The sequence below is a fragment of the Quercus robur genome, chromosome 11, assembly GCF_932294415.1.
Source record: "Quercus robur chromosome 11, dhQueRobu3.1, whole genome shotgun sequence".
In the NCBI taxonomy this organism is placed as follows: Eukaryota; Viridiplantae; Streptophyta; class Magnoliopsida; order Fagales; family Fagaceae; genus Quercus; species Quercus robur.
Window position 1 is genome coordinate 18922769 of NC_065544.1, and position 14935 is coordinate 18937703.

At 34.0% G+C, this 14935-nt stretch overlaps 2 protein-coding genes across 2 annotated transcripts; both read right to left on the reverse strand.

The window, feature by feature from the left end:
- Positions 1 to 5225: 5225 nt before the first annotated feature.
- Positions 5226 to 14303, reverse strand: LOC126706730 (cyclic nucleotide-gated ion channel 1-like). Its single transcript, XM_050406265.1, has 8 exons — positions 14185 to 14303; positions 12734 to 12858; positions 10684 to 11116; positions 9542 to 9754; positions 8161 to 8435; positions 7902 to 8013; positions 6883 to 7145; positions 5226 to 6106 (listed from the first exon to the last, which is right to left on the reverse strand). The coding sequence occupies exons 2-7, from the start codon at positions 12808 to 12810 to the stop codon at positions 7059 to 7061; spliced, it is 1197 nt and encodes a 398-aa protein (XP_050262222.1). The 5' UTR covers positions 12811 to 12858; positions 14185 to 14303; the 3' UTR covers positions 5226 to 6106; positions 6883 to 7058.
- On the reverse strand, positions 5528 to 7023 carry LOC126704798 (cyclic nucleotide-gated ion channel 1-like). Its single transcript, XM_050403801.1, has 2 exons — positions 6883 to 7023; positions 5528 to 6106 (listed from the first exon to the last, which is right to left on the reverse strand). The coding sequence occupies exons 1-2, from the start codon at positions 7021 to 7023 to the stop codon at positions 5528 to 5530; spliced, it is 720 nt and encodes a 239-aa protein (XP_050259758.1).
- Positions 14304 to 14935: the final 632 nt, after the last annotated feature.

A 14935-nucleotide genomic window follows, 5' to 3' on the forward strand; every position in this document is an offset into this window, starting at 1 on the left:
CCAAATTTTGTGAATTTGAACTTGTTGGACTTAATTACACTGCATTAGAACATGCATCATGTCATTTAACATGTTCATGCATCATATAGATTTTTATTCTATATTCTGTTTTTGTGCTAACTTGCAGTCTGCCGTTGGTTTTGTTTTTTTTTTTTTTTTCTCTCTCTCTCTATGTGTTGGTCCTTATCCTAGCACCATGCCTAGGAAAACTAGAGCTCATAGGACCACTTCCACTTCCTCTGAGTCTCCCACTAGGGTTGAGTTGTTTAGGAATGATAAGTGTAGAGAAGCCTTTGAGACCTTGAACTGTAAGCGTAAGATATGGGCTGAGCGAGTTGTTGTGTTGGACGAGCTTGATCCGGCCATTAGGGCCAATTTTGAGTCTAGAGGTTGGTTGCCTCTCTTAGAGATAGATCATCCACCCCCGACCGCCCTGATTAGAGAGTTCTTCTCGAACCTCTCTTACCACATCTATGATTCCAACACCCTTGTTAGGAGTTAGATACGAGGTGTAGAGTTCACCACTACCCCTCGGGTAGTGGCTGAGGCTCTTAGGGTGCCGGTTGTTCGGGAGCCTGACTATCCCTATGATGAGTCACCCTCATTAGATGTAGTCATGTCTTACATCATTGAGTCATCTATCCAGTGGGGTTCTGATCCTCGGATCACGTCCGTTGAGCTTACCGAGACTACCTATCTCTTCTTTAGGATAGCGTGTCATTCCTTGTGGCCTATCTCTCACTTCCACACCATCCCTTTAGAGTGATGTGTGTTTTTGTATGCCTTTGTTTCTAGAGCGTCTATTAGTTTTCCTCACTTGTTCCTTCATTCTTTGAACAAGGTTCATAGGAGTTCTACCGTAGGGCATGTGCTGATTCATCCTATTTTCATTCATAGGATTTTGCTCTTCTTAGGTCTAGATGGTTTTCCGTCTGGTGAGCTTGTTCATGTTATTGCTCCCATAGGTGCCACATTTCTTCGTCAGAGGGCTGCTCAATTGAGAATTGCTCCTTCTCATCCTAGGGGTGCGTCATCTAGTGCTGTTCCCCCTCCTCCCTCTTCTACAGGTACTGATGCTGCTAAAACATCAGGTGCTGCTGCTGATGCTGATGTTCCTCCACCGACTGCTTCGGATGATTCAGACATTTGTCGCACGTTGGATCATGTCTTGACCGTTCAGGCGGCTCAAGGATAGATTTTGGTGGACGTGCTCGATGAGATCCGTGCCTTGCATGCAGAGTTGGCGCAGTTTAGACCACCTCCCTTTTGATGATGGATATCTTGTTTGCCCTTTGGCATTCCGTCACAAAAAGGGGGAGTACTTTGTAGAGTTTTTGCTTTCAGGGGGAGTTTATTTGTTTTTAGTTGGAGCTTGTGGAGTTTAGATTGTATCTAGGTGCTTCACTTTGTACTTTACATTTTTAGCTCTTACCATGTTTTTGATGGGATATTCATGTTAGGGGGAGTTTTATGTTTTGTTGGTACTTTATATGTTTCTTGTTTCAAACTGCTTATTGATTTATATTTATGACCTATTCATTGATATTTGTCTTTATTTGTGTGTTGTTTGAAATCAAGATATTATTTTGTTTACTTGTATTGTTTCCACACATGCGGTTATGCATTTTGTTTAGTGTTTCAGGAAATATATAGGTTGATTCAATTAAGCTGCTGTCTACACTTGCAACTGATGGATAGTAGTTAGGATTGAATTTGTTTTATGAGCATTATTTTGTAAAGAGTTTTTTATTTTGTAAAGAGTTTTTTATTTTGTAAACTTTGAGCTTCTAGTTGTGTTTTGTCACGGATTGCCAAAGGGGGAGTTTGTTAGGTTCTAAAGTCTTAGGATTTTATGTATTTAGAACTCTAATTTGTATTGTCGGCAGACCATGATCAAAACAATGTTTTAGAAGTGTTTTTAGTCTAGCCCAAAGTTGTGATTTTATGTAAAGTTGGAATCGAGTTAAGGAGGAAGCATTGTGCCTTTCGGCCTGGCTCGATCGATCGAAAGACAGGCTCGATCGATCGAAACTCGGGCAGAATGTTTTTCTGCAAATTCGTCCAACTCAGCCCTAAGTGTTTTAAAATGTTTTTAGGGTTTCTTATTTGTCCTAAGTATAAAAGGCAAACCCTAGCCACGTTTTAATGTTGCTCATAATTGCGGTTTGTGTAAATCTCTTGTGAGATCTAGAGGAGTTTTCCTTTACACAAACTTAGGGTTTTCAAGGAGAAGATTTATCTACGCCTTGATGATCAATTCAGTTTCTGCCATTGAAGCTTAAAGAAAACACAAGCGGGTGTGCTTGTATCTGGTGGTGAATCCAAGAAAGAAGGAGTCCGTGGATTCGGAGCTTGCACGTGGTTATGTCAGTAAGTTCTACTGGTTGGTAGCAATAAGAAGTTGGGCGTGGGGGCTTGTAAGTCTTATTGTATGAACTTCGATTCTTTCAAGATAGTGGATTCAAGTTTACCTTGAGGATAGTTAGGTCAAATCCTCCCCAAGTTTTTACCGGTTTGGTTTCCTGGGTGATCATATCTTGTGTTATTTATTTTCCGCTGCTGTACATGATTTGATCTTTTATTTTTTGATAACCTAGACTTGTTTAATTGGACTAAGTAACAATTTGGCTAATTACCTAAGTTAAATCAATCGTTTAAGGGGTCTAAAAAATATCAGAATCCACAATTTAAATTATTTTCTTGCTCACTCATAACAACCAATAACAACCTACTACTTAAAATTTATTATGAAAATACTATGAAAATGTTGTGAATATGACCTTTGTCCACAATGAGGTGAAAATGTTCACATGTTAACACATAAAAATAAATGTGAAATAGTGGAGTGTGAAAATCAAAACCCTAATCCTGGACTAAAACCTTGAATTAGCAATCGCAGGCGGTAGTCTAAACAAAATATAGAAGAGTTCAAATTATGCTAGGGAATTGACATTTCAGTATCCAACCTCGAAATTTTTACATTAGATATAATTTGAACATATGTACGTGGATTCCAATTAACTCAATTGGTAAAGTCTCTTATGGTTAAATAAGAGATCTGAAGTTCAATTCTCGCCTACACCGAAAACCTATTGGTGTCTTGGTCTAATTATAAAAAGCTATCATTAAGAGCGGACATCATAGTTTAAAACTCGATCTCTCAAAAAAAAAAAAAAAAATTGAGAAAAATGAACGAGTGGATCTTGTAGGATTCCCAAGAAATTCTTCAATTTCTTCCATCTTCCAACTTTTTAAAGAAAAAAACCATTTAATACATTTCTTTTGGATAAAAATTTATAAGTTTGCACCTATGATCAAACTTATAAATTTTTATCCAAAAGATAATGTACAATTGCCCTCTCATGAGAGGGCAATTGTACCCCTAGATTTCTGGCTCCACCGTTGTTGAATGTCCAAAAGTGTTGTATTTTATTGTGATTCTATAATTTTTCATATATTATTTGGCATTACAAAATTTAGCATGTAAGTGAATAAGTCCAGGAGGCCTCCGTTGCTCGTTTGGTGGCATGAGAGATCACGTCTGATCTACTTAGGAAATGTTATTGCTTGAACAGTCCCAACAATGGCAGCCTGCTAAAAAAATGAAAGCAGTTGGTCTTCATGCACTTGTTGCGCTTTGAAGCACTTGCTGCACTCAAAGGAACACAAGGATAAACGACAAGTAGCATAACCTCGCTTTTCAAATCAACAAAACCTTATTCCAAAATTCCCAATTAAATCCATGTTCAGTGTATGATTAGAAGTGCATAATAAGATGAACCAATTGTTAATGCATCCAAACTCGAGTGGAAATTCTATATCTTTTTCGGTTCATATGCACAATTAATTTAAGTAATTCTGGACCAAAAAAAAAAGTCATCAAAAATTATTAAACAAAAAAGCATAATCTAAACAAATCAAACAACTCAACGAAAATTCGAACCACGTTGTTAATGAACCTCTCGAAACCATCTATTAAATAGTAATGCATAATGGGCTGGCTTAAGGCCTAGGCCTAAGGCTTTCTTTGCCCCCAAACATTTTGAATAAGTTCTTAAGCCCCCCATTACATATGAAAAAGCCCGCCAAAATTGCATAAAAATGTCCCCAAAAAAAAAAAAAAAAAAGAAAAAAAGAATGACAATTGAATATTTTTAAAAAGAGAATAATATAGGTGGGTTTTGTATTCTTCCCCACCTCCAAGTAGACATTCAAAATATTGAGTTAATAGAAATCAAATCCAATTAAAATGTCAAAGAATTTCACCAAAAAATGATATTAGTGTGCCAAAGAAGTACGATATTTTTTTTAATAGTTTTTTGGCTCAACTTCATCTTTTATCCTATTTTGTTGTAATTTATACATTTTTTTAATAGAGTTTCTAACATGTATTTTTTTTTCTTCACTCGATACAATACATATCACACAATATGTATGAACCCTCATTGTGCCAAATAAGGTGCGTATGAGTTACTAGCTAGCTGTGGTTCGCGCCATTGATGTAGCGAGTGAAAGACATTATGGTATATAAGATTGTTTAATTTTTAAAGGAACTCTTGCAGCTGGACTGCAACTTATGAACACCACCAATCCTATATTTTTATCTTCTGGTAAGGCATGGTTCTTGAAGATCCTAGAGGCAAGTGCACAAAATATGCAAAGTGAGTGGAGCTTTGTTAGTGTCCCATCTATTATAAAGCAAGTTGAAAGGGCCCTTGCCCGTTATGCATGTAAATGTAATATTTATTCCACGCTTGAGTGGAATGGATCGATGTGGTCCACCCTTCTTAATGGAAGCGATCAATATAATAAAGATTTATACTCAAAGGATATAGTTTTATTATCAATAACAATTTCTACCATTTTTTTAAAGCATTATTCATTAATTAAAAAAAAAAAAAAAACCATTAGACAACAAATTTTGTGCATCCCATGAGTTACAAGCTTTGTACTATAATTAAAATAAATTCTTCTTTTACGGGTCCATTTGGAATCCGTTTATTTTGCTGAAACTGAAATTTTTTTTACTGAAAGTACTATAAATAAAGATAAAAGTTAGCTGAAATAGTACAGTGAGACCCATAAATAATACCAAAAAGTACAATGAGACTCATGATTAGTATTAAAAGTGAGTTGAATAATAAAATAAGTTAATAAAAATAATTTTTACCAAATAGACACTACATAGTACGGTATAGTACAATATTATATAAATTTATACTATATACAAATAAAAATAGCAAATATCATACATATTTACAAAAAGTGATAAATATTGTACACTTCTTACAAATTTGTACAAAATTTGATACATTTTGTGTAAAAGGGTAAACATAAAGTTTGGTATCAAACATTTTATCTTTTCACATGCATATTCATCTTTACCTAATTTTACTATAATCACTCAAGTTTCTTATTTCACACTACAATATTCTTTTCAAAACAAACTATTTCTATTTTGATTCCCCAAAAAAAAACCTATTGCTTTGCAACAACAGTGTCAGGCGCTTCTGGAGCTATGATCAGTCTATGGATTAGCGGTAAGCCGGTAACAAGGTGGTAGTAAAATAGAAGCTGCCTTCTTGGATTTAACAACAGCATTACTCTGAAGTTTTGTTGAACCACCAACGCTATCCTCCGTCTTCGGGTGCGTGCGGCGCCAGATTTTTTGTACAACAGAAGCTGCTGCCGATGGCAATTGCTCAGGGCCTAAACTAGACAACTTAGAATGCAATATTTGCTTCAAGTCCTGTGCCATTAGCGCAAAAACTTCCACTTTTGTGTGGGCTTTGAGAGTTCTTGATGAAACTGGGAGTTTGGATAGATTGTTCCTGGAGGCTGTGGATTTCTGAACCCATTCCAAAAGTTCTTCTCCAAAGTACTCACCTTCTACAAGACGCTCAGCCTGTGTGAGGACAGTTCCTTCGCCATTATTATTGCTGGCTGTATTTGTATAGGTCCATGCAATGCCATCCGTAATGAAGAATATCGCGTCGATTGGGTCTCTCTCCCGAGCAATATAGCTGTGCTCGCTGTGGAACATTGGTTTCAGACTGTGACACATCGTACGCAACATTTGCTCTTCCATTCCTCGAAGCACTTCTACCTAAATAATTTAGATGAATTTATTAAGGAGTTTGAAAAGGTTTGTAACAATTAGTACTGATCGAATAAAAATGCTTATTAAAATTTACATTTTTGCTCAGTATTATTCTACTTGTATCAAATAGGACACACAATCGCACACTTGTCAAACACCTCTCAGATTAAATTATATATATTAATTTCAATACACGAGAGTATAGATTTAGATTACATAGAACTTTCTTGAATTTTCGTACATGATATAGAAAAGTTATTGTTTTACACTCCCTAATTTACACTAACTTCACACAATATTCTCAGTATTTGGAATTTGATATCCAAAATTTTCAAGAATGTCTACACGTATTTTTATACATGATATAAAATTGTGTGGACGCTACTAAATGTAAAACAATCAAAACCTCAAAATATAACATCTTATTATTACGTACAAAACTCACATGTCACTATTTCGACGGAACCCTGAGAAAAACTATTATTTTACACTATCTTATGCCTATAATAAAGCCGTAGGAGCTGCTTTTTTGTGATGATAAAACCATTATTATATTAATTAATCATGTTTACCTTTTTTAATGTTTGGGATGAAATTTGTAATACCATTCCTTGTTATCATGTTTATAGGGCAATCAATTACATAAATATTTTTTATAATTCAATAGTTGGAGAATGAAGATTTGATTCTTAGATGTTTTTAATGGAAACACAAAAAAATATTAATTGTGTTATAGGCTCTTGATAGCTATATACCATATTTATAGAGGTAAAGAAACTCACAGTTTTTAGTCGCTTTAAGCCAATATGCTCCTTTACAATATTTTGAAGTTCCCCAGGAAGATTAGGAAGAAGGTTCTCCAAGTAAACATCTTCGTCTTCTTTAAATCTCTGATTCATGTCATCTATAATCGGCTTTCTCATTTCACTGGGGAGATGGTGTTTGGAAATCCACAATTCTATTTGTTCCTTTGTTTTGTTCTTCTTTTCGATTCCATCTTCATGCGTACCTGTTCTGATCTTGAAGTTTCCAACTGCATATACATCTGCCAATTCTACTCGTAAGCTCAATTTGCCAAATAACAGAATGTAGCCATTTAGAGGAAGGGAAAAAAAAAACAATTTTAGATCTTCACATTGTACCAATAAATTATTGACCTAAAGTTGAGAAACATCTAAGATCAACCTTCAAGTTAAGTAATACTTCTCCCTTTTCGGAATGTAAAAAACAATAGCATTGGTACTTGGTTTGTGAACGATGATAGACAGCTGTATTGTAGTATCTATACACTAACAAGCAAAAATTCGCGTGAAATTCCATGGTGAGACTTGGAGGATGTGGGAAAAAAAATCTACCACCATAGAAAAAAAACACACAGACACATTTTGTCATAACACTGTGATTAGTGGATAAAAAATGGTGAGCCCATGTAAAAATGATAAATAGCAAGTTAGAGTTTGCAATGTAAAAGAACTATGGCAAAAATTGTAAGTTTGTTTGTGATAAGAACTCAATAGGGAAATGATTTTATGTACGTTAATCCTTTTGTGCTGCTTGTAACATTCCTCATTGGGTTTTGATTAAATAACCACAAAATAATAATTATAATTCAAAACCCCATTTGATTGAGGCAATGTTATGTAATTCAAAATATCTGTATCCTTTACTTCCTATCTAGAAACATACAGCCTCTATTTCTCTCTAAAATATTCTCAATTCATAATTGTACAACTAAAAGCGTTAAACCTTTTAAAAAGAATGTAAATAAGAGAAGAAAAAATGTTGGCCATTGGGTTCAAACCTGTAAATTTCCCAAAAAATAGAGAAGCAGTAACAAGCCCAAGATACAAATGAAAAGTGAAAAGCAGTTTTCCCATATATAGTTACTTGTACGAAGGTTTTGACCAAGTGAACTGCAAAAAAGGCACAACTACAATATATGAGATGAGATGCTAATATGAAAAATCATAACTAAAGGCATAAAGTATGACTCGACAACGCAGACCTCAAATTTAAGAGTAGAATAATATGAAACAGAAGAGTCTAATTCGTGCTCAAACCTCAGATTTTGCAAGCCCCACCACAAACAGTAAAATAATTTTTCTGGAAAATCCTTGGATTCCAACACACCAGATTGAAGGGCTTCAAGAAATATTCCAAAATCAAATAACTTTGTATTTGGTTCATTTATAGGGCAAACATTATTAAGAACTGAGTGACTTCCTTGAATGAGGTCACAGTTGAAAGACTTTTGGACACATTGTCCTTCACATGATTTATGCCAACAAGCTGTCATTCGTTGAGTAGAGAAAAAATACCAAAAGGCTCCCAATACCTAAAACACCAGCATTTCATTAAACATCATTATATTCTGCAAATATTATAATGAAACAACAATAACAGTGGTTTCAATTAGTTCAAAAGGAAAAGATTTTTGTCCTAATAATAAGAGAGAAATTAAGTATATGTTTGGAACTAGCGTATAAGTTAGTTTTTATGTCATTCTAAAAAAAAATTATGTGCAACTTTTTAAAAAATCATTTTTTCTTACATATTTTTTTAATAATTTTTTTCAAAGTATAAATATACTTTAGCACACTTTCAGTAAAAAGTTTTCAGAAAAAGTTAGATAAGTTATTTCCAAACGGATATTAAATGAAACTTCTACTGAATTCCTTTATAAGATTTTCTTTTTTAACAATAAAAACAAAAGAAGAGAAGTAATAATTGATAATCATTCTCAAAAGGAAAAAAAAAAAAAAAATTCTCTTCTAAACTTTCATGACCAATGGAAAAACCACTTTTGAAGTTAAGTCATGGAATCACATATTGTTAGATATATCAAGTGCTATTACAGCAATAAATACAACACATGCAAAGAAATTATTTTAATTTTAGCTTTTGTGCAAATTCAATAGGTATTCCAATTAAAACTATCCAAACACAATAATTAACAAAATAAAAAATTCAACATGCAAATTCACAATCAAGACTCCAAATTGTTATGTGAAATCCCTCCAATGAGAAGGAAAAAATCACAGGACCTAGTCTAATAAAATATTCCACTATATATAGAATAATTGGTTTACAACTATCTTCTCCAAGACAAATTCTAGGCTACCGATTATAAAAAAAAAAAAAGAAAAAACCTATTATGTTCAAGGTATTGATTAGTAAGAATTCTCAAGACGTTTGCATTAGAGGTTTAATCCGTGTAATTGCAAAAACTAAAACTACCACTACTACAAAATAAAAAATAAAAAATAATAACAACAGCATGTGACAATTATGATTTATATTGTACTGCAATATAAAATTAAGATTTGCCGGGGATGGTTCGTTTAAGGCTAAATTTTTATCAAATGAACCATCGAAACATAGATAAAATTTGATACTTGTCAAGGTTAAATTTATATGAAATCAGTATGTAATCAAACTTGCATGGCCAGCAAGGAGATACAGAAAGAAATTCAGTGCAGCTTTAAACCATATGGTTTTTTCAATTTTCTCGTTGCTTCTTATCAGTTTCTTCCAGGATAGGTAGATTGGGAGAATTCTTGGCACATATTGGAACAGAACAAAAGAGTTGAACAATTTTATTTTATTTGAAGATTTCGTTTGTGCCATTTCTGAAAAAATCCATGAAGTTACCACCTGAAAGATTACAACATGGGTTTAGTGTTTAGAGTTAATGGATAAATCTAATTATGCATAGGACAATGTTAATTTAAAGATAATTCTGAGTTGTAAATTGTCTAAAACTTTTCCTTTTCACATAATAGCCTATTTGAAGTTTTTTAGTATTGAAGGAAAATTATTTTCCTTGTTGAAAAATCAAATTGGCAATTCTTATAAAAGAAGTAATCTGTTATCCTTTATATTTAAAAATTAAAACCAATCACTGTGTTCTATTAACTATGGGAAGAGGTTCATAGGAAAAAAATAGTTTAGAAAAAAATTGCTCCAAGCCACTATGTAATGGAAATTAACAAAACAGTCTATGTCTCATAATAAAAATATTAAAAAAAAAAAAAATTTGCATGTACTTGTCACACTGGATAAATCAGCGTTGTTGTGATGAAATATGAATCAAATTGTGGTAGCTAGAAAATTATTACACAGGAAGAATTTTCATAGATAGAAGTCTAGATCAACGTCTAGACGAAGGAAGAATATTAATTGTACGGAGTTTTTTTAATATTACAAGATGAGATATTATCAATATCTTTGTAAAATCAAAAATCAGTAACTATGTTATCAATTAAATTTTTGTAGTTTATAATTATATATGCAATAAAAAATAAGTTTATAAATCAAATAGTAAATAACATTTAATTAGTTCAAAATTTGACATAAATTTCAAGATAATAAAGAATAAACAATCCAATGGTTAAATTTTCAAAATATATAATCATGTTAATTTTTTTTACTGAGAGTTATAGTCATTACTGGTGAATTTATGCGAATATAAAGAACATGCAATGGGTGTGAATTTGTGTGAATGCCCTTTTGTTAGCCTAATTACAACAGGAGGTGAAAATAATAATTCTCTATATAAACATTATAGTTAAACAGAAGTATACCTGTGGGATGGGAAGAATAACTAGAAGGTCTAATAGGAAGTACGGCCACAAATACCTCTGAGCTATTTTCCAAGAATCTGTAATTAACGCAGGTCTTCCAAGTTTCTGAAGTTTCTTGTCTATAAAACCAGTACGAAATTGTAATATGATATGCATTAGGTAAATCATATCGTTGAATGATCGCAAAAAGAGAGCTCTGGTCCACAACTTTTTGTCTAACTCAATGCACTTTTTGTCTCCATTGATCACGGGAAGGTAAAAGAACAAGGGATCCAATAATATTGCGATCACACACGACAATACAAATATTATACTCCACCTTGGTAAGAATTTTCCATGTGGGTCAATAATTGTCTTTGACCTCGTTCTTTTTGACGCTGAATCACCACCACCATCCTTGACCTTGTGAGGTTGCCTCTCGATATCGTAATTACTGAACAAATACATGGCAAACATAAAATTTGGTCAGCGAAAGACCAAACTCAAAATGTTCTCAAACCTTCCCATTATCGAAATAATCTTTAATCCCATTATCAAAATAATCTTTATACTTTCAAAATGATTAAAACACACTCAAAACCTACATTATGACTTAAGTTCCGAGAGTTTGGACATTATTTAAAATCTAAGGATTTTGGTTTTTAAATCCTTTGGTGGATTTGGCCCAAATCCAATCGTTACCTTCTCAAACTATGCAAATAGGTACCAGATTTAAACTCTTAAACCCAAATTCACAGGAAACAAATACTGTTATACAAACACATCGATGACTCCATAATAGTAGTAACTAAATAGTTTAAACTTCTGGCCAAAAATTTAAAAAAGGAAAAATGTAATTGTCAAGTAAGGGAGAAAGAAAAAAAAAATACCAAAAGTCTTATAGTTCAACTAATGCTTCATAATATTTTTAAAGAAAATGACCAAGGTTCAAATCCAACTATCCTATTGTAATTATCAAATTATAGCAAAAAATTTTGCCACTTCACTTGCATCTTTTTGTGTTTCCAGGGAAAATGTTAAAGATTCAAATTCCCCTCCCATTGTTGTAACCAAAGTTTTGAATTCCATGTTGTTCTGCGGACGTTCCAGTTGGAACTTTTTGTTCCAGTGGGAGGGTAGATCGATCATCTGAAATTTGGGGTACGTCTCATTTCAAATTCCGACCTGCACCAGCTTGAACTGGTGTGCTAGCCGAAGTACTAGTTCCAGGTCGAAATAAAGAGATGGCCTTGTTAGCTCGACTCGTCTGTACATGATCTTAGTTGATCATGGGAATGAGTAGGTATGGAGGTGATATGTTGCTTAGCACTCAACTTGGAGAGAGAGATTTTGCTAGATGTGGCGAGAAGGTCAAAGAGGGCTAAACTAAAGAAGGTGAGAAAGATGAGAACAGAGAGTGCGAAAGGGTTCTGTGATAAGCTGATAATGAAATACTAATAAAAAAGGAAAAAAATCTAGAATCGCAAATTATTATATTGCTTTTTCCTTCGCAAATTGTGAGAAGTTAATAAAAATGTTAGTATATAGGTAACTGATAGATAATTATTCATAATTTGTTACGAGTTAAAAAAAAAAAAAACTATAAAATAGTTTATGATACTAGAACCCTTAAATAAAAAGAAGACAAAGAAGATAAGGTGCCTAGAAAATGAACAATCAACAATGATAAGTGAGAAAAGAAAAATGATAGTCGAGAGTGGGAAGGGTCAATTTTTGAGTAGTATTTAAGTTGAAGGGAAGTTTCTTGGAAGGTGGGTGCTTGCTTATTTACAAGAGTACCAGCCAGCCAAGTTTGATTTTTTATTTTTATATTTTCACTTTACAACTAACCATTTTGCCTTCTCAAAGAATAAGACATGGCCTACGTAGTTCAAGAATGTTAGGAGTATTTTGTAACCAATAATTTTGTGACGGCGACATTTACCATGTTTTTCTGCAACTATTCTATCTAGCTAACTGTAAACAGTGAAAAAAAAAATTATGATTAACTAAATTGAAACAATTCAGAGGCTCAAATTGGCGACACAGAAGCTGAGCAAAAGAGACGAACCTGACACCGTTCCGAAGTTGACTCCAAAGGCAATGAATAACAAGTGATACAGTGGCGACAACCTTCCCACAATCCATACTTGCAAAGACCCAGAAAACTTTACTTGAAAATCAGAATTTTGATCCCTGGATAATTAAATGGAAAACAGATTAGACAATGTAAAGTTGAATTTATTCAACCATCTAATTGGCTTTATTCCGTGCCAAATTTGCTTGTAATTCAACATTTAGTAACCCTGTATTTAGGTGGGTTTGATGTAAGGGTAGTGAGTGAGATAGAGTGAAGATTGCTCAAGAGTGTGCAAGAAAACAGAGACTTGCGGCTGGGACTCGCGGGTGACTCGCGGCTGCAAGCCGCCAGACGCAGCACACGTGCCAAGCATGCTGGAAGATGAACAGTCATGCTAGCTGGAGCACTACAGGACAAAACATGACAACTGGCCATACGGTTATCTCGCGACTGGATCTCGCGACTTAGTCAAGCCGCGAGGTCAAGCCGCGAGCCACCCCTGTTTTGTAAAACCTAACGTTTCACATTCCTCTCCCACTCCAGTATAAATACCCCTATTACCCACGATTGAAAGAGAGCTTCCAGAAAGAATTTTGAGAGAGAAACCCTAAAGAAAAACCAGATTGATTCACCCACAATCTATACATTAGAGTCTCTTCAAATTCCTCAACTCTCTTCCTCTCCATTGTCAAATCCTTGAGAGGCATTATACCAAACCTGGTTCTCACCTTCATCATCACTGTGAGACAGCTGTTTGGATTTCTGGGAAGCAGTTAGGAAGGAACCAATCTTCATTGGTTGATGCTACGGTCTAGTAGCGGAATCCGAAAAGCTAGAAAAGAAAAAGGTTCGGCGCAACCTCGTTGGAGCAAGAAGCTTGGAGGGCTTAGGTGCACTGGGTAGATTAGGCTTGGAGGGTCTATTGCTGTCCTTGTATCCCAACTGTATTTTCTAGTGGATTGTTTACCGCTTGGAGGGCGACAGAGAGGTTTTACGCCGAGGGCTTCGGTTTCCTCTTCGATAACACATCGCGTGTTGTCTTTGTGTTTGCATTTTCTTTCCTCTCTATCTTTGCCTTTTTATTATCTGCTGTGGATTATATTTTGTTTTGGCTTAGATAGTTTTTACCAATTCCATATTATAGCATATGTTAAGTTTCCGCACACTAGTTGTTTGACATATTGCTTGAATTGGTTAAGTTGTAATTTGGGGGTCTAAACGTTCAAAGGTGTTTTGTACACGTTTTTGAACTTTCAGACAAAAATACAACCAATTTTTCATTTATTTCAAGAACAAACTCCCTACTCCCAAGTGTGTGCACCATAAGACAAAAGTTTTTTCCAGCCTAGCTAGGCAGAAGCAAAAGGAAAAGTAAGAGTTGTAAATATGTATACACCCATGAAGAGAAATAACATTTGTATTCATAAAAAAGTAAATGGTACCCGATAAACTCAAGTTGAACGCATTTTACAAGAGTGGCAGAAACTGGGTTTGTAATAGGATTTTAAGATTGCGAAGGTGAAGGTGAACGTGAACGTGAACGTGAACACGCAGATACTACTAAGTCATAGTCAAAGTCAACTCCTGCCGTGCAAGTAACTGAGCGAAGAGCCAAAGACCAGCTGTCAATCTTTCAAGTCTTCCTATACAACAATCTAGTCGTCAAGCTTTCACATGGTCCACCACAATTTAGTGTCCCCTACCCATATATAATGTGAATGTTCATTTGAAAATGTAGTAAAAAAAATGGCTTCAAATATGTTGGAGTTATTTTATATCAACTCATTATAATTATGTGACAATTAAAAAAAATAGTCCGTGTGTAGTTTTGGTCACTTCTTTAAACGAGTCATATTATGTGTTTAAATCGCTACTTAGTGAATTAGAAATATAAATTCAAACATATATTTGGATTCAAATTTTATCAATTATGAATTGTTATAAATTTTTGTTGTATCACTAAAAAATACTTTCTTCTATAATGGGGAATTATTTCCGGTCTTTTTGGATTTAATTAATCACAGAATTATAATATTATTTTTTTTCAGCCGCTCATACAATAAGGCAGGGATTTAAGACTTGAATTTATTTCCAATCATTTTTGGATTTATTCACGGATTTTTTTTATGTCATATTCATAGAACTATTGATAAAATACAAATGTGACAAAAACAAACGGTTTAGTTACTTATA

Bases quoted from the DNA above. Each gene is read 5' to 3' on its own strand.
- LOC126706730 (XM_050406265.1), bottom strand. From the start codon at position 12,810: ATGGATTGTGGGAAGGTTGTCGCCACTGTATCACTTGTTATTCATTGC. The intron at 11,117-12,733 runs GTTCGTCTCTTT...GTATTTGTTCAG, and splicing joins CAACTTCGGAACGGTGTCAG to TAATTACGATATCGAGAGGC. The intron at 8,436-9,541 runs GCAAGTTTGATT...CTGGTGTTTTAG, and splicing joins TGTATCTCCTTGCTGGCCAT to GTATTGGGAGCCTTTTGGTA.
- LOC126704798 (XM_050403801.1), bottom strand. From the start codon at position 7,023: ATGAGAAAGCCGATTATAGATGACATGAATCAGAGATTTAAAGAAGAC. The intron at 6,107-6,882 runs GTGAGTTTCTTT...TAAATTATTTAG, and splicing joins GCTTAAAGCGACTAAAAACT to GTAGAAGTGCTTCGAGGAAT.